General features: G+C 44.7%; 1 protein-coding gene across 2 annotated transcripts in view; it reads right to left on the bottom strand.

Moving 5' to 3' along the window:
* Window positions 1-119: 119 nt before the first annotated feature.
* Window positions 120-19924, bottom strand: part of PRKG1 (protein kinase cGMP-dependent 1) — a 539578-nt gene continuing 519773 nt past the window's right edge. For both annotated transcript variants that reach the window (XM_075717461.1, XM_075717460.1), the window contains exons 11-18: window positions 15680-15819; window positions 11577-11666; window positions 9139-9280; window positions 6804-6967; window positions 5735-5857; window positions 5575-5637; window positions 4449-4515; window positions 120-218 (exon numbers count right to left, since the gene is read on the bottom strand). In XM_075717461.1, the coding sequence (XP_075573576.1) occupies window positions 120-218; window positions 4449-4515; window positions 5575-5637; window positions 5735-5857; window positions 6804-6967; window positions 9139-9280; window positions 11577-11666; window positions 15680-15819 (888 nt within the window). The remainder of the gene's footprint in view (window positions 219-4448; window positions 4516-5574; window positions 5638-5734; window positions 5858-6803; window positions 6968-9138; window positions 9281-11576; window positions 11667-15679; window positions 15820-19924) is intronic.

Here is a 19924-nt window from a genome sequence, read left to right as displayed (position 1 = left end):
ATCAATCAAGGCATCATGGTGACCCCGAGCACTAATCCTCCCCAATTCTTTCGGTTTCGCTGGCAGCCACGTCCCAGGAAGCTGTCTTCAGCAAGGCAGAAGCAGGTAAGAGAAATACATTAAAAATCTATGTCCCATCCTGAGTTGTCGTCAGGGGGTGGTTCATCACTGTCCTCCGGGAAGCTGTCAAAATTGCTTGTGTCTGTTGGAGATGCAACCTGCGGAAAGAAGAGAGTGACAAGAAGGGGACGGTCATCAAAGTGGACCTCTGCAGACGTTTCCTCTCCATCTCACAACTATGATCATTCAAAAACATTCATTGCTAACTGCAGCAAGCAAGAGAAGTTCTGCATTCAACAATTTTTTGCTGAATCCCAGGAGGACTTCCCACAGCCCCCCTACTCTAATGATCCAGGCCTTCTAGGGTCTCTAGTTCAAGAGCAACTGTCCTACCCATGGTTACAAAGTTGGCAAAAAAGACATGCAAAAGCCCTGGGCCTCCCCGAAGCCCAGGATTTCCAATTTATGGCGCCAGGATCCTGAATCTGGGGCTATGAGCTGGGCCTTGCTGCCTTCGAGTTTCCTGACAAGTACTGCTCAGCTTACGGAACCTACCAGAGAAGCCCATCTTCCTAGGATGAAGGCCAAGTATGTTTCTTTTTTGGAAATAATGTCATTTCAAATCTACCATAGCTAGATAATTTCTAATTTTTTTTTGCTTTACAATGATGACTGAAACTTTCTTACAATGAGACCCAGAAACGTTCAATGCAGTTTAAAAACATGAAACAATACAAAACCAGACCAGCAGCTCTCTAGACCAAAATAATCAGTGTCTTACTAAAGAAAACTGGTACTTCTAAGCCGTACCCAAAGTAGCCAGTGCAGGCTGGAGGGGACTGCACTTGCCATAGGACTGCTGTGCAGGAAACCCTTGCTGTATTCTTTAGCCATTTTGCTTGTGCAGCTGGTGGAGAAGCCACGGCCAGAGCCCAGCCTACAGTCCAGGAGATGTATTTGATGCTGGATGCTGCTATAAGCCTTGAGAAAAGACTATTTGATCAACAAGAGCTCCAACATCAGCTCTAAATTTAATTTGCTGCCTGGCTGCATCAGCATTTCCCTGCTGTTGAAAACATCTTGGGGAAAATTAAGATCCTTGAATACCCAACTCACTTTGAAGAAAACCAACCTGTAAAAGCTTCATGGAGTACTACAGAGTGATGAGATGCTTCACTATGTACTGAATACTGTTTGCTTTGTCAGTGTCGACACTGTTGAGTTGGAGAGCCTTCACCCTTTGGGTCCTCACCCTTGGGGTGCTCCACACACACTCCTCCATGGTGCCGTGGGCTGGACCACATCCCTCTGTTTCTCTCAGCTCATCTCATGTGAGCTCTCCCTCTGGGAGCAGAAGTGTTGGGGACGTACGTACAAAATACCAGCCACCAAAGCATAAGAGATGCAGTTGGTGTGGCCACTCACAGAGGACGCGCATGAGCTGTAGCTTCTTACAAAAGCCTCTCAGCAGCGATGGACAGTGCGTAACTGGACTGCATGGGGTGGAAATATCTACAGAGTTCCTCAGAGCTCCTCTGCACATGTCCACTCTGGGAGCACCTAGCAGGGCAGGCATGGTTTTTTGAGCTCTGGTTAGATGAGGCTTTAAGGGAAGTAAGTCCTGCTTTGGGCAATGGATTGCCTTTTGTGTTCATCTGACAAAATAAAAAGGCTGAGTATATCCAAAACCTCAAACATAGAGGGTTTTCTTTTTCTTAGAAGAAATATGATTTGGGGAAGAAAGGTTGGATGAGTTCTTACTCTGCTGATGGACTTTATGCGATGCTAACACTGTTGTATGCAATTCCCCACAGCTCTGAGGTTCAGGTCACCTACACCGCCTGCAGTCCTTCACTGTCAGAGATACGGGAGCAAACATCCCTCTCAGTGCCCTCCCCAGCCAAGAAGGGACACGCTAGATTTATCTCCTGTCCATCCAAGAAGATAGAGTGCAAACGTGTCAGCATCAGCTGTCTGGCTGCTTACCAACATCAGGGCTTGAGATGAATCATGGTGCAGAGATCTGCACATCTTTCTCAAAGGCAAGAGCTGTGATGCAAGACAGCACGTCTTTGGAAAAGTCAAGAAGTAGGATAAGCTTTTCAGGACAGCTACTGTCACAGATTGAAGCGGTGGTATCGAGGCTCAGCTGCTCCCTGAAGCAATGTCCTAGGAGCAGGCTGTAAACTGAGATGTCCTAAAATCCTGTGGAATAAGAGCTAAGGAGCAGCTTTTCATTGCCTCCCCGGTAGCACCACATAACTGCTGATGAGGGTTTAAGAGCTGAGGAAGGCTTTTTTCTTAAGAAAATAGCTAGTCTCTATGTTTATCCCTGCTGGCTCCGTTCCAGCTAACAAGGAGAGGTGGACTGATTGAAGGAAAACCTGATTTCTTCTCACAGAGCTATGTATTTTAGGTCACTTTTCAGATATGGCCCTTAGTGGCAGCTGGGACCTTTGCCAAAGCAACTGAGCTGGTTGTGGAAAACAAGGCTGAGTGGGACAGACAGCTTTGGGGTGGACGAGGTTCACTAGGTTAATGGAGGCAGGTTTTGGAGAGGATCTCAAGAGTAGGTTTAGAGAAGATATTAGTCCTAAGAGTTCTAGGAAAGAATGAGCTGTGTTGAATTGGGATTAGGGTAATGTATGGCTGTCAGCACTAAGTTGTCCTGGAAGAAGGATTCCTCTGAAGGGGGAAGGATGCTCCCATCTACTTTGGACAGCCTTGATGGTGGTGTACTGGCCAAAAGGGTGACAGCACTGTCTTGGGAGCAATCACAGACATGTTCCCTGGTAGGACGTCACCAGACCCATGAACATACAGCCTTGATGATGCCAAGAAATAACACCGACAAAGTGAACTGGGTGCTCACACAACCCTTTTCTCCTACTGTGTTGGACCTAACTGAAAAAGCAAAGAAAACGTGATTTCCTGCACAAACAGGCTGGAGAGCAGCCTTCCTCTAGGCAATGCCAAAGGAGCAGAGACCATTTCTGGTGGTGGAGCAACGTCCCAGCTCGGGGACGTCAGGGAGCCCATAGAGAGCAGATACTACTGAAGTCACTGTGGCTGGTTGTGCTGTTTGAGGGTTAGACATGCAGGGTCCATATGTATATTGGGTAAAAGCAGTATTGGAAATGTTCTTACTAAACTAAAAATCCACTGAAACCAATTAGAGAAACATTCTGGGGCATTTTCAGGCTACATTGACATCCTGCACAGGTAAACCAGGAATTGAAACCGGATGTAAAGGAGCAAACTTGACCTTATTGCCTGATTTGAAATGTGGTGAGCAGTACTGCCGACAAATTAATAGTCATTCTAAAGAAGCTTACCAGAAAAAACACAGTGTTGGTTTATAAAACATTTTTATGTTCTTTGGGCATCATGCTTTAGGCAGATATTTGCAAAGTCCTGCTTTCTCCCACCAACTGCCAGTAACTTCTGCAGCCCATAGGGCAAAAAGCGGGGGGATGCAAAACCCTCTTGCTCTTTCATAGCTGCTAAGAAAACTTTGGGATGGCAGATTTAGCCCCAGAGCCGTGCCTGCCACTGCTGCGGGAGGTGCAGGACCACGGGTGGACGGAGCAACGGGGTGCAATTAAACTCGATTGCTAATGTCATTCTCTTGGTGATCCCGCGGGAGAGGCACGGAGAGAAAGGGATTAAGTTGAAACAAGGACAGGAGGCTGCAGAACAGAAGGGGCCAAGGTAATTTCTATCAGCTAATCCTGTTTGGTTTCCCTTTGCGGCGGGCTTTGTGGGTAAAGAGCTCACAAAGACATCAAAGGAAGAGCTTTGCTCCAGAGCAAAATGAGTTGAGCTGTCCCTCTGCCTCTGCTCCCAGTTAAACATAAACTAGGCGGTAACAGGGCTATTCATGTAGGACAGGGACGCAGGAAAAAAAGGGTGAAAAGCACAAAAGAAAAGACAGAAAGGAAGGTTAATGCAAAAGAAAAGGGAGATGGCATACAAATCCCACTTGCCTCTCCAAAAGAAATAAGAATAAAGGAGAAAGAAAGAGGACACATCTGAGAGAAGGGGTGAAAGTGGCAGCTCTCCAGTAAAATGTGAAAAGTAGATGAAGAAACAAGCAGAGCAGGTGAGGACAAGAAAAATGTGTAGCAGTGAGCGATCCTGCCCCGATCTCCTACTGCAAAGGGCATTTCATTGCAGTCGTGCCCTCCCTAAACCACCTTCTCCTGGAACAGACTGCCCAGAGACCAAGTACAGCTGGAAATGTCTCTAACGTGACTTCAAGCATCTTCAGAAGAAATAAAGCACATACTGTCACCATTTACCTATAGTGTATTAGTGCCTGAAGCTCACAACATTCATGTAAAAGAAACCTATTGGCTGGGAAGGAGAAAATAAGTAGGAAAACTTACACTTGGTATTATAGGAGGTGTCAGTGTCCCTTTTCGCAACCCTTCCCAGTTAAAGCCTTCAAACCATCTAGAAGGGAGGGAATAATGAAACAGTTAGACATACGGTGAAAATGTCTCTGTAGCACAAAATGAAATTTAAATCGCTTAAACAGTGGGTTTCATCTCCTGCAGTCATCTTCTTCAAATTCTCCAATTAGCCTTAATAATTTTTCCTGTCATCTTTATAGAAGTGTTTTGGGATTGAAAATGAAGTGTGTATAGCAAACCAGTGGTGATACTATGGCAAATGCAAATTACCAGTGCTCAGAAGAAAACCGTTCCTCACTGCAGGTGTCCTGGCAGCTGCTTCTTCCTTCCTATAGGGTCAAACCCTCCCACATGAGATCCCTAATGTTCTTTCTTTGCAGGAGATTGGGAGGTAAGGGCACGTACAGGAATGTCCTCGTCCTGGTTTGGGCACCTCGGGTTTGCTCGAGCTACAGCAGCTTAGGTGGGTGCATGAGCCCTGAGCTGAGCCTTCAATCTGTCCACCCCAAAATGTCCATCCAACCCATTTTCTGTTGCTTTGGGGATGGGAGAAGAGAAGGACCAGCATGGATGGATGAATAACCTGTTTTTACAATGGCTCTCTAACTTGTTCTTATTCCCCTCCAGCAGTGTGAAAACATAATTATGAGACATCACTTAACTCTCCCATCAGACCAAACTTAACTCTCCCATCAGACCAAAAGGGATGATGATGAATTAACATCATGGGTAGACAGCAAGTGTGTTGGGCTGGAGGGAAGGGAAATCAAGGAAAACCTTGGAAAGTGATTCCTCAAGCCAAAAAAGAAAATCCAAGCAGGCAGTGGCCGAGTTGGATTGCTTCCAAATGCTCTTCCGCATTAGAGTAATGAAAGTGTGCAATGTCAATGTGCAATGGGTTTTGTTCATAGGCAAGGCTGGCACCTACGCTGAAGCACTGGGCAAAAAAAAGTCTGACGGAAATTCAATTAGAGTCTAAAGCACACTAGAAGGGAAAGGCCAAAGGAATTTAAAAGGAGTATTTTTTACTGAAAACTGAAGTGTTTGAAATTCATGTTTGTGTGGGTTGGATCTGATGGATGGTGGAGAAGACACTTACTTGTGCTTTTGGATATCTTTCACTCCGTTTTTCAAGTTCCCTAATCTTTCTGATGGATTGTCCCTATAAAACGAGTAACAAATCAGTTACTTTCTGAATCCTTCTGAATGATTCATTTCTTTGCAAATAAGATCAAGGTGATTATATTTCATGCGCTTACCTGCATAGTTTTTTAATTAAATTAGCAGCATTTTTGGCAATCTTCTTTGGAAATTCAATCATGTCTATTCCCCTTAATATGATGTTATAGGTCTTCATGGGGTCTGGGCCTGAGAAAGGGGGACTTCAGAGGCGAGAGGAAAAAGGTTAAAAGCTTGTGCTTTAAAATGGCATTGAAGATTGATAAAAAAAAAACCCAAACACCAAAGCAAAACATAGTACCCTACTAGAAATGAGAAAAGGTAGATGACAACTAGCAATTGCTTTGCTGCTTCTGATCTTAACCAGTTCTCAGCCAAGGAGCGCTGATACTGTCAGTGGTGCTGGCTGCAGGGAAGTACCAAAGAGTAGTGTTTTCTGCAGCAGCACATGCTAAACCTCTCACTTGCATGACGGCCCATGTCCCAACAACCTGAGGAACAGGGGTCCGAGCAACGCTCGCTGGCTTATTCTCCGTTTGACGTCGTGACAAGATTTCAGTGGGGATTAATTAGGTTTCCATTGGTTTAACAGAATCAGGGCCTGCGCCTAGCCCCAAAGGATAAGCAGGTTGAGGCGACGGCTCCTTTTCCAGCTCCTCTACTCTGGGAGTGAGTGGTGGGGGATGAGGTGAGGAAGCGCAAGGAAGCTGCTACTGCCAGCATGAGCAGTTAATATATACACCCAGAACTAAAGAAGGGAAGGGATGGATATAGGGACTCAAGTCCCCACGGTGTCAGGTCTACCTCCTCCTTTTGAAACGTGCGGCAGCCCATCGCTGCGCCTCCCTGGTTGAATTGCAAACCCTTTCCCCACCTCATTCAGCTCAGTCTCAGTTCAGGGCCAAAAATGAGGTTTTGGGTGTCATTTCACAGCACTTCCTAAAAAGCCTGCTCATGTCTTGCCCTTTTGAGAGGTCTGCACGGAAGCTGTGATTTAAAGTAGAAAAAATAATTATTAGGTTCAGCAGCACAGTGCTGTGCTGCTACAGCACACGCCAGCTCTGAACCTTCCCCTCGCCTAATCAGGGTGACAACGGCAGAAATATTCGGGTCTATTTTCAGCAGTGGCGCCGGCCCCGATGCCCATACCTGCCAGTCAGGAGTTCATACATTAAGATTCCCAGTGACCAGTAGTCTGCTGAAATGTCGTGACCTTTGTTCAGGATGATCTCGGGGGCTACGTACTCCGGGGTTCCACAAAAAGTCCATGTTTTCTTTCCAAATCCTATTTTCTTTGCAAAGCCAAAATCGACCTGCGGAAAGGAGCAGAGTACCATCAGGGCAGAGCACGAGAGGGAATGTCAGCCATGTGCTCCGCTCCTCTTGAAGTGAAGCAAAGCAGAAAGGAGGTTTCCTCGTGGGAATATTCTCCTAACTAAAGCATCGTGGGTTGTCCCAGAACCAGGCAACCGGAGTGACCTTTTCGCCCGTTTATCCTTCGTAATATAAAAGGAAGACTCTCATGAGGGAAGAACAAATGCCAGCACAGAGGGTTTCTTGGGAGATGTAACTTCGTATCATTCACAGCTCAGGTTGATTTATTTTGCCTTTTTTTTTTTTAACTCCCAGCCTTAACCTGAGCAAGGACCTATTTAGGCTAAATACTGACCATTTTGGCATCTACTGAAAAATTCAGACTTCTCTCCCAGTACAAAGAGCGATGCAGTACAGCAAGCATCCTCCCAATTTGCTTGAGCTGTTGGAATGTGCTGGCGGGCTCACAAACCTCAGTGTGCCCCTACAGCAGTGCCCCTGTGGCACTGGCAAGCATGGAAAATCAGGTTATACCGGGAACCGAAGCTGTCCCTTGGGGCCCAGGCAGAGCTCAGGTTAATAGGCTTACTGTATTTTTAGCTCTACCCCCTCTGCCCTCCCCTGCCCGGCGCTGTGGTCTGTAGCACACTCTGCTGTCCCTTGATGGCTGTGAGATGCTCCTGCGCCTTCCTGTGCTGGTCAGGGGCAAAATATCCTACACAGTCACAGTCCCACAAGAGATCTGGGACAATTCTTGTGCTATCATGGATGTGTTCAGGGAGATCAAAATGTCTAAGGAGCTGGGGCTCGGTGACGGGACCAGCAGAGACCCTAGTCCAGATCCTCCTGGGGTGGGAAGGACAGTCCTGCACCTGCTCCTCCTTGATCATCCAACACCTCGCTGGACACCCCCCTGGCCTTAGCGAAATGCTATAGAGGATAAACTCTGATGTCATTCATTAGGCTTAGTGTCACGGTGAGAGACGGTGGCTGCCACCAGGCTGTAAAGGTCCATGATGGAGGTGGTCTGACTTACTGCTCCCACCTGCTGACGCCGCTCCCGGGTTTCCCTTCCCAAAGGCAGGGAAAAGTCCCCAAGCCGAGAGGCAGAAATGTTGCCCCGCCCATGACTCTCAGGGAGGGCATCAGCCCCTCTTGGATGCAGCTCTTTTGAGGAATCCATTGCCCCGTCCTTCACTGGTGGCTTCCCAAGCACCCACATCCTCCAGCACCTCCCACCATCTTTCTTTTCTTCTCCCCCTCTCCATGGTCTCACATGGCATTTGGGGTGCACCTCTACCGTGATTTCTGAGGCAAAAAAGTAATCTGAGTGAAAAAGCAATACAGTGAAACCCATCAGAAACTCCCTAATTTTGGGGGTCATGATCTCGCACATGCTGCCATTTGAGGAGGTGGATCTTGCAGAGGGACAGCACTGAGGAGGACCATGACTTTCTGGGAAGAGCAGTTTCAGGCAGAGCCTTATGCAGTCATCCCAGAGGAGTTTGCACAGATCAGTCAGGCGTGTTATCGGTGCTAAAACACAAGTGGCCCTCCTAAAGCAAGAAGCTGTATTGGCCACAGTTCAGCCACACAGGCCAGAGCAATTAATAATAATAATTTCTTGCCATTGCAGGGTCATGATTAATATCTCCATTAAGAACACCTTTTTTTATTGCTTATGCAAAGGACCTGACACAGAAACAGCAGCTTGCAAAATCTGCTTCACCCATCACCTGTAAAGCCCACAGATGCACATCCTCCCCCTCTCCCACCAGTATTTTAAGACACCTATTTTCAAGTTATTTTTCCGTTTTTCAGTAGCTCCAAAACAGCTGGATGGATTTCTCTTGACGCTCTTCTCTAAACATTTCCACTTCAGGACCACAGATCTGAATTTCAGGCCAGAATTAGTGTTTCCCAGCTCAGCTGTACCCTGAACCTCGGTCTGCTGGAGGTTGGGAAGACGTTCCGGTGGTGGGTGCGAAACCGTTGCCCTGATCTCATCTCAGCATCTGCTGATGGCCACCACCAGAGACAGGACCCTGGGCTGGGTGGACTTTGCTTCTGACCCTCTATGGTTAATTCTGTGTTCTCCTCTTCCCCTAATACTAGTTGTCTGATAGTAGTGGCGACTTTTTTGGCCAAACCAGATGTTGCAGGCACTCACCAGTTTGGCATAACCTCGATGATCCAGAATGAGGTTTTCTGGCTTGAGGTCCCTATAAATGATCCCTTTGGAATGCAAATAGGCAAAAGCTTCGACCACGCACGCTGTGTAAAACCTGGTCGTCGAATCCTCAAATGAACCTCTGTGTAAAATGAGAGAGGGAAAGGGGATAAAGTGATTAGATCTCTTCTCTTACTGGACTTCACTCTACTGTTAAAGTACCTATACAGTTCAGTGGAATCACCCTTAATACCTGGAATGTGCCTGTTGCTGAACTCACCTTTATATATAAATTTCATTGTATTTCCACTTTTAAGTTAGCATTTTGACCTTCAATCCACTTTCACATCAAACATCCATATCTAAAATATTTTACATTTTATTTTATAATTTCATCTCATAGAATTAAAATTTACAAATCATTATCTTGTAAGCAAGAGGTGATTCTTTTATTATAATCTTTGACTTTTTGGGGATTTAAGCTGTTTTGACCTGTGGAGATCATGAACTCCTGTACTAATGTTCATAACCGAGACAAAAGGCAGAAAAATTGCAGTTGCTGGGACTTGAAGTGTTAATTGCAAATGCAGCATATACTGCACTTTTGGATCCTTGTTTCAGCACCAGTTTGCAACCAGTTTTTCAAAGCAAACCATACACCACTGCCTGCCGGGAGTGCATGGTGGGAGCTGGCTGAGCTCCGAAGCGTGTCTAAGCTAGGTGGCAGCAGAACCACAATTTAAAGCTGAGAGAATTAAAGATGAAATTATCAGCCTCTGACAAAGATGATGAAAAATACAACCCGGCACCTGCTAACTTTGCCACGGTTCTCATTTTAACAGTCGGGAGAAGGCACACTGTTAGGAAAAGGAAGAATTACAAAAAAATTCGTTCTAGGTAATTAAAAAAGAATTTAATCTTTTCTTTCCGATCAATCTTTCCGATGCATTTCTTTCTCTTTCCAAATTTAATTAAGTTATGTTCCGATTATGAGCCTATTACATAGTTACATACAACTCACCGCATCTTCTCCTGCCCCGCGGGCGTGTTACGTGCACAGCCCACGTACACCCGTGCAACCCACCTGCCACCTACCCACCCACAACCAAAACCAAATGCTGCAAGGTCAAACTCTCCCAAGGCAGGAAATACCAGGACCACATTTGCTTGTGCATTATGGCACGGTATGTAATTACATGCTTTCCTAACTATTTTTTTCCATGGCACTTCTGTGTCCCAGCAGCGTAGTGCTCCTTGCAGGGTGTGGATGTGATGCATGATCCTGTTTCCCGCTTTGATGAGTGGCCCTTGTGTAATATGTGATATCTGGACTAAAAGCCCATACAGAACTATTGATTTCCTCCTGCTCATCGCTATCATACCTGACTGTGTCATAAATATTAAGAAATATTAATAGATACTATTTGTCACAGTGTCTCTGTGATAAGAGGTGGATGTTGCTATTCCCAGTTACAGGGGGTGGGCAGCGGAGCAGACGCTGAGATGAAAAATGCAAGTCTTTCTGCGATGGGGAATTGTGATTTTTCAGATGACTTTGAAGAACTCTGCATTTTTTACCTTGAAAAGGCACTTTCCCACGGATTTCATTCGCTATGTGAACTCTCACTAACGCCACTGCCGCCTTAGGGCCTTGGTTTGTAAGTCCGGAGTCTAACATGGCCACGGCAGCAATGCCTAAAGGTGCCACACTGGAAGGAACCTATCTCCGGAGCATGTCTTGCAGGAATGCAGGAAGGCTGGCCTTGACATTGCACCTCCTGCAATGCCTGGCCACACCCTGCAGGGTCATTCTCTGCCATCGCACGTGGTGCCCAAAGTCTTTGTCACCCTTAAGACAGTCCCACGTTTCTCTATCAGGTGTCCAAGCCTCCAGCCAGGCTCCCAAATGTGAGAAACCTTGGTGTGGGCACCAAGGACACAGCCGTAATTTCTGTGGTTGCAAAAGGTTGTTGTTCTAGGTAATTAAAAAAATAAATAAATTAAATAATTAATTATTTGGATTAAAATTAAAATATGCTGCCAGCTGTTTAGGGGTACCCTTTAGAGATGAAGACACAGGGAAAGGGCAGTCAAAGACTTGTCATAGATGCAATTTATCACACGACTACCATCACTGGCTTCTATATTTTTTCAGAGAGGCCATGAGAAAGTAGCTCTGGGTAAGTCTCCACTTACATAAAGCCTTGTACATGTTGGATACAACCTAAATCAGTCCTTATTCTCAGTTATAAGTGGATTCACTTTGTCTCTAGTCAACTGCATAGGAACAAAAATAGCTCCTCACCTTTCTGGGATCTTAAAGCAAACATAGCATGGTAAGATCCAGATTTTGCCCATGAAAGATAAAGACCTTCGGTTATCTGGAGGCGTATTAGAAAATATTCCACTTTGTAGGATGATAGTTTCTTAAAACTCACCTGTCCCTGAGAATTGTCCAGAGCTCTCCACCTAGACAAGCTTCCATCAGCATGTACAGGTACTTGCTGTCCTTGAACGTCCTGTAGAGCCTGTCATTGGCAAATGAGAAAATCATAAATAAATCCATGATACAAGCGAAGGGACCAGTTGTTACCACTTCTTATGGACCGTGGGCTTCGTCCCAGGAAGCACCACAAGACTAAGGGGAATCTTTCAGAGCTAGTGCTACGTTTAAGGAGATCATTTCAACGTCTCCTCTTGGGTGGGAAATATTTCAGCAGAAAAGGATGGGCATCGGGGTGGTGAAGCGTACTGTGGACCTCAGAAGAAGAGGTCACCACTCCTCTGGGTGCTACATATAAAATCTGCCATTTCTAACAGCATAACCTGAACATTTGGCTTTCCAGATGTGCTTGAAAGAGAGGTTTTTCTACCATTTTTTATAACAGCCACATCATCTTACTCTTCACGCTACAGAGTCCGGCTGCAGATCGGCAGCCTTCCTTCCATTTGATCATTTCAAAGGAGCGCCACCCAGTTTGTGAGTCATTTCCGAACTTAACCCCGCTGATTTGGTAGGGTTTAAATAGAACCCACTGACATGCAGATATCTAAAAGTACTCTTCCTCTTCCTCCCAGGACTGAACACAGAGGAAAAATTGCCTAAAGGGACAGATGGGACAGGCTTTATGAACCCGTCCTCCTTCTCAAGTGCAATCTAAATTGTGTGGTAAAAATCTGTGCTCTGTGTTTAATACGATATATTAAACAAATGCAACTATGAAACTACGGAATTAAATATAGGAACTTCAGCATTGGCTGGTTTTTTTAATTTTAATGTTGAACTACCTTTGTACTTCTTGTTACATGTGTGGGTGTATCGGTTCAGGTTGCCTGCAGGAACGAGCCCGCTACATGTGGATACCGGAAAGGTTTCTTTGCAGCAGCACTGCTTGGAAGATAATTTTAAAAAATCGGAGCTCTGCAGCAGAAGGGGATGCTGAGGGATATTCTGTTGTGGTGTACTTGCTCCATTCATGGGAATATCCAAGAGTTAAAAATTAAAGGGCTGATGCAACACAATATAAATTAAAACAGGTGGCTTTGCAGATTCTAGCTCTTCCCAGCTAGTGATAAATCCAGTTATTAGTACCTTTTACGGAGCTGTGTGATGGACCAGGGGGAAAACACAGCAGGATTCAGTTCCTTTTGAAGGCATTCAGGTAAATATTAACTTAAGGTATGTGGCAAAACACCCCGGCAGTTACAGCTTGGCTCCGATACGCTTTCACATCATGATACTAGACAACATTTGTCTCCTGTCTGTGTTTGCGTAGCATCCAGCACGCAGCTTAGCAGCAGCTACCCGCTATGTTTTTGGCACGTTTTAACAGAAAAACATCCCAGCAGGTGCAGCTGCGATGTAGGCAGGAGTCTGGGTACTGAATATGCTCAGTGCTGATCTACCTGGGCAATATTCAGTAGCTAAAAGGTACTATTTGCAGCCACAGCCAAATTCAAAGGAAAAACAAAAACAAACCAGTGTTCCAGATCCTTCCTTACTCCAGTATTACCTATGTTGACCTTTAAAACCTCAGTTATAACACGCTTCTCAGAAAAAGTTGGAACAAACTTAGTGACCATTTCATATGGGTAAAATTTACAGGTTTAACAAAAAAGCCCTACTTCTCACTACTTGGACGAAATATAATTTATCTTAATAAACATTTCATCTACATTAAGGTTTACAGAAAACCTACATATTCAAGAATCCAAAATATGAGTAACTAAATATTTTTAATTGCTTGGTAATTTAAATGCTACTGAAATAAAGCATTACTTTCTCTAGTTAAGGCAGCCCTGCTGAAAAACTGCTTTCCAGAAAATTTTATGGGCCTCAAATCTGGCCTAAAGTGTGCAGAAAAAGAACAGTCAAATATTGTTTAGCAACTGTAGTGGAAGCGTAAATGATGAAACCACAGTATTTCAGTAGATCAAGCAGTTGTAAGTGTGCAATGTCACAATATTTGAATTCATTTTTTATTCATTTTCTCAGCCATCTAAGTATTTGCAGATCCAGTGCAGACATCCACGGCTCAACACTTGCTTGGCCCTTTACCAAACCCACACGGAGCATTTTGGTGTGTAAAACTCTTAGTTTATCTATGAGTAAGTTTTATTTAGTGAAACCTGGCCTCTTCTGCTTCTTTTGCCTGGTTTAATTCATTTTAATAACCAAACTGAATTATTCTTCAAAGATTTTTAACGAACAGTTTCATGATGAATTAAGAAAATAGTCGGGTTCTTCGGGAATTTTGTCTTTCCCGTCCTGCTGTCCCAGAGATTGTGTCCTTCCTCCAAGATCATTTTAAGCCCACCTTTCACCCGGCATCTCAAAACACGATCTACCAAAGTGATAAGATTTCTGCCCGTAGCACCCAGAAAAATATTATCCCATCTGGCCCAAGAAAGGGTATAAACAGGTTATGAATAATTTTAGGATAGAAACTATAACAACTTCAAATCCTGGTGGACATACAAAAGGAGAAGCGAGGGGGAAAAGCAGACACAGAGTTTGCTAAATGAGAGGATTTTCCAGCTGTGGCACATGCAATAGCAAAAGGTTGGACTTTATGGAAAAAGTATGGAAGGAAAAGACTTATGGCTAATGTATCCCTTTTTCACCTGCCTACTGAAAGCATAAAAAGTGGGAAAGACGTATTTATTTTATTAGCTATGAATATCAGTGGCTCCATTAAGAAACGTTTGCAGGCTCGGGCTTTTTATTTAGGAGGGGTTATTTCTGGATATGGTGTCAAAACGTCCCTCCGGTTGGCTGGGCCTGCACTTCACCTCCCTTTACATCCCCATCCCGAGACAGCTCAGGCTTCTGAAAATAAATCTATAGGCTGAAATAGCCCGCAAGGTATATTTGGCTCTAGCCTAGGTAACGGGGGCATGTTTGTGAATCAAATATTACAGCGTGAAGGAAACTGCAGCCGGGTAGGGTGTCAGGCTGCAGTTGTCACCCATGAATCAGAGGCGAAGCCACGGCCTCCGGGGGAATCCCAGGGATCAGGCTGGGAAGGAAACACCCCCTTAGTGACTGATGGCTGGCCGTCCCGGCCACGCGCTTGCCTTTGCATTTTTATCACAGGGGTTTGGTTTCACCCCTGGGTTAGTATGTCTCTCTGGAGCAATTTTTGGGAGCGGGGTTGATCTCCTCCAGCAAAAAAGCGAGTGCTTCAGGCATCTCTTCGAGGGTGGGACACGGCACCCTTGGCTTAGACGAGAGGTCGCCCTTTCAGATACCTCCAGCTCGGTGAAATGCATTGCCCTGCCAGAGGTCCTCACCACCCGCTGCTCTTCTCCTGACCTAAACCATATAAAGAACCATCTCTGCTTCCTGCTGACAATCCTTGAAGAGTTAGAGAACTTCGCTGTTAGGGTTAAAACAAACAAAAATACCCAGCACCTGATTTTATTCACTGAAGAATTGCATCTGCTTAGGTTTTGGGGAACAATACGATTTAGGCATTTGCCCATGATGAGCCAACGGATGCTGAGTGGGGTCTATCTAATACAGCCTAAAGAGAAGTGCTGGATACAACTATCTATTCACATGGCAGCACCTGATCTCAAAAGATCTCTGCCTTCTGGCTTTACTTTGCGGGAAGGAAAATAGAGAAATGCAGAAAGAAGAGGAAAATTAACCCTGAGCATTGGCAACGCCAAGTCACGCTGTGTACGTCTGCATGGAGCATCGCCCGCCGGCATCGGCAAGCTCTGTCCCCGCTGCAGGCTAGGGATGGGCTTGCTCCTGGAGCCACAAAGCCATGTGAGCATGGGATGGGGCCAACGCAAACCAGTTAAGACACGAGTTAAGTTTAGGCTTGGCTGGATGTGCCCCATGGGCAGAGTAATCTCATGTTTGCCTGGAGAAGACCTTATTCCATGCACTGTATCGGCAGTCCCTTGCAGGGAAGCTATGGCTAAAGGGTTTGCTGGTGATGGGTGGATTATTCCTATGTGGTTTTATGAAATGCTGAGATCAGCTGTGCTTCGCTCCCCCATGGCAGCGCGTAAGGCAGAGGAACAGTACCTCACGATGAAGTCTGAGTGCGCACTCTGCATGATCTGCTTCTCCGAGCGGATGTGCTCCTGCTGCCTCGTGTCCACTATGTGACGCTTCTTCAGTATTTTCATGGCAAACGTTTTCGATTCTTCGCTTTTCAACTGGACCTTCGGTAAAGAAGGCAAACGCAATGGTTAGAAACAGGGCGCATCCCCCACCAAGCTGACAGTCCAACAGCATGGGGACCCAGTAATCTCACCGCCCTACCTTCAAGTAATTCCTCTCACTCCTTCAGTCACCAGCTTCACTTCGGTACGAACCAGATTTCTAAGTACTTGGCCTATTGCTAAATTGAAAAGCCATTTCTAAAACTCCAAGTGTTTTAGGGAAAACCCAACCGTCAGCATTACTCTCGGGTCAGAAGATGTTGCTAGCTAAGGTACAACTTTCACAAAGCCTTTTTCTATAGCTAGTAACAAATGCACCGGCTCTGGCAGGGAAATGCAGTCCTTGGATGTTTGTACGGGATGAGCAGAGCTGGCTTGTCAACAGCACTGCTTGGTCACGTCTTTACTTTTAACCTTAAGCCTCAGCAACCTATTTTTAGCCTGATTTCCTGAGATGAGGTGGAAGGGAGTTGTTTGCTTGCTCGCCGGTGTAACCCTGGTAACTTCTGAACCCTGAGCCATCCCCAGCCTGCTCTGAGGGACCGGTACCCATCCCAAAGATAGCTGGAACGCAGCCATCCTTTCCATCTCAGCCATCCCCTCTTAGTCACCACCAAATCAGAAAGGAACCTCATCATTGACCTACCAGGCCTCTTAGTTCGCTAAATTCCCCCAGCAGCTGCTCACAGTAATATTGCCAGTTAAATGCTTTTCCCCCTTTATAGTAAGAGGTGCCATTTGGTGACTTCTATTTTGGTTTTCTTGTAGGAATTTGGCTTCAGCCAGCAGACAAGCGGCTTGTCTGTCGTCAAGCCCCATCAGAAATCCAGCTTGCCTTTTAGGTTAGGAGACAACATTCATGCAATTGCAATTTATTTAATGTAATACCTATTTTTATATTTTCTTGGTAACAGAAATGCGGGCTGATATGAGACATGGCACCTTCCACACTCTTCCCAGGCTGCGTACCATAACCTTGAACAGTTCCCTCTGCGTTTGCTTTGTTCACATAATGGTTCAGGTCGCAGGGAAAACGTAAGGAGGGATGGTATCCTCAGCATCCCATCTTTGTCAGAAATCAAACTGGTACTCAGATGTCCACAAAGACACATACAGCTTACGCAAATCAAACCCAAAAGGCTGATTCTCAGCTGGCAAAGAGATTTCCAACACCACCACAAATGATTCAGAAATAAACCCTAATACATGAGAGTCCACCCACCTATGGCCAAAGTTTTCATCGTAAGTTCTTCAATATGTATATATGTATGCATGTATTTCTCCATCTGTTTTAAAACCACTTGGGGTTTCAGTCCCCAGATTTGTGGCTTCTTATTTTCCCCGCAGCCACAAGCATTTTCCAAGCCCACATGAAACTTTTCTTTTTCCAAAGGAGCTATTCTGCATTTCACACTGAGACTGATAATTATTAGCTTTGCATGAAGCCTGTGTTTGCCATTTAATCTTCAGGGAGACAGGGTACAAAGACCTAAACAATCCACATAAAATAAAGAAAAACATTTTTCCTCTTCTATGCAGTAGAGCTGCCTAGTTATTTATTGAACTGGTGCTACACGGCGCTGTCTTCGCTATGTGGTTTGACCACAGCTCAAAGCAGAAAGAAATTCTGCATTTATGGCAGACTGAAAGTGATAAAAACATTTTTGGTTTGGGGTTGGGGTTTGGGTTGGTTTGGGTTTTTTTTTGTTTCATTTTGAATAAATGGCATCTGGACTTTAGTTCAACTGTTTGAACTAAATGATTTGATATTATCCCATCTAAATCAAAGCAGGCTGTTTCAAGGGAGCAGGGCGAGAAGTGAGCTGACACACAGGGAATGAAGCAATGAAGAAAAGTTAAGGTAAAATCTGGGCTGAGCAGAATTTACCAAAACTTGCAAAAAATATTAAGGTTTAATATCACTAAGCATATACTTCTGGAGAACTTATCCCTCTTGCTTCTGATGGCAATCCAGATTGCGTAGTTTCCCATCAGACCTGTCCATCTGGTGATGGACAAGCGCAATCAGCTGCCACACAAATTATTTCAAACAGAAGTCTGTGCAAATCCCTATTAGATATTACAGATCAGATCTGTTTTCTTTCAGCCTTTATTTTTTAACGTTAGGCTGTCCACAGGCAAATAATAATGAACAGTGGAACCAAGAAAGTAGCTCCAGTAGCAAATTTGAATGTTTCTTGGTCAATTTGGACATGAAACATTAAAAAAAAAAAAAAAAGTATTTAGCACTCTAAACTTACCTGAAACAGAAATTCCTATTTTCCTAATGTTAAATCTGTACTAGACATCAGCGCTAAAAATAAACACGACAACCTGGTGGAGGCTCAGATGAATAAATTCCAATATTTTATAATAAAGGGTAGTATGAATAAATCCCGTTGTGTCCCCTTCTGGTATTATCATTTTAATAACATGGATTCTGACTACCTAATTTTTGTGTCTTTCATTAAAAAGGCTATTTCTTTTATTAATTACTGTTTTTTCAGGGATGCCCGGGCACATGATGGACAGTCCGGGGAAGTAACCTGCTTTCCTATACGTACCTGCACAGCTTCAAAATAAGTACAGGAAAGGAAATTAATATAAGGAAGCACAAGGCAGTGGTTTTATTTGGTGTTCGATGATGTTATCACTGCCACAAATGTTTAAATATAGAACAATCAGGCAGCTACAATTAGTTAATGCAAGACTTCGACCTAATGCCACAGGAGAATTTAGATCCATTTTCCATTCCCACTCCCGTCGTGCTTCATAATGCAGAGGATTTGCAACAGTTTGAGAGTGCGGAGGGATTAATTTGCGTTAAATGTGCTGATGCACCGAAACAAGTGGCTGAGGTACAAAACCTAAGGCTTACATTTTGGATCGCCTGGTCGTCCACCTGGAAAATGAATCCTGCAAACTTCTCCTCCTTCTTTAACATGCCTGAGTCCTCCCCTTGCTTTGGTGTTTCTGCGAAAAGCGCTAACTGTGAGGACTAGTTTTACGACGCAAAGCTGGTGAACTCCAGGTCATTCCTATTATTCTTATGAACAGTAATTTGTAATATTAAGCTCATGATAGTTAATAGAAAAACAAACCCACGTCTAATTCCAATCTCATTTCAAAAGTAAAAAAAAAAAAAATATCCAGGAGTCACCTGGACTTCTAATTTAAAAAAAAAAAAAAAAGGATTAATGTTGAGAACATGAGAATGGGCTGCTCAGAACACCCTGTTCTCCAATTATAATGAGAAAAATAGCACAGGGAGCCACAGAAGCCACAAGGATTTTGACTCTCGGCTCAGAAGGAGGGGGGTACGTTGGGCAGGAAGCTCAGCCTCCCAAAGAAACCCACCACAAAAATCTCCTAAATGCTTCAGAAAAGGGAAAAGTGTGCAGTTTTCCAAGGCAGGCAGCTTGCAAAGGAGTCATCCTTGCTACACAGCTCATGAGATCAGCTACACTCACTTGGAAGCACCATCTAATATTTCAAAGGCCCCAGGACTATTGATTCGGTGGAGACCTGCCGGAGCCTTGGGTTTCAATTGCTCTTCTCTGAGAGCCGCTGAGCCACTAAGAGGATCGACACAGGGTAACCACCAACCTCCATCTCTCTCAATCCTTTTTTTTGCAAGTTAAAAGAATTTCTGATTCATTCCTTCCTCCTTTTTTCACTCCTCTCCTCACATTGACCTTACCCAGTCATTGACCTTTCACCAGCACAAAAATCTCCAAAAAGATCTCTCTTGGAGATTCAGTGCACTGATGGTAAGAGCAAACATCAAGGCCACTGTAAGTGTCCACATTCAACAATAATATTGAAGTTGCGTATCTGCTGAAAGGCCCAGTGGCGGGAAAAAACTAGAAATAAAATTTATAGCACTGAGTATACTCCTTCCCTGTCTCTCCACCTTCATACCCACGTTTCAGTTTTCCATTTTATGTCCATCTCATCACTGAGCACATGGTCCATGGCTGCAATTCTGCCTCCAACTTGCACGGACTGAATCGCAAAATGCAAAGCAGGCTGAACAGGTAACCTCCGCCAAGAACAGACCCATACCATCCTTTCTACTGCAATAATCCCCAAAATAGTGAATCCT

Source organism: Pelecanus crispus, chromosome 10 (genome assembly GCF_030463565.1).
Source record: "Pelecanus crispus isolate bPelCri1 chromosome 10, bPelCri1.pri, whole genome shotgun sequence".
NCBI lineage: Eukaryota > Metazoa > Chordata > Aves > Pelecaniformes > Pelecanidae > Pelecanus > Pelecanus crispus.
The sequence above is the reverse complement of the archived record's forward strand: the minus strand, read 5'-3'. Positions and strand labels throughout refer to the sequence as shown.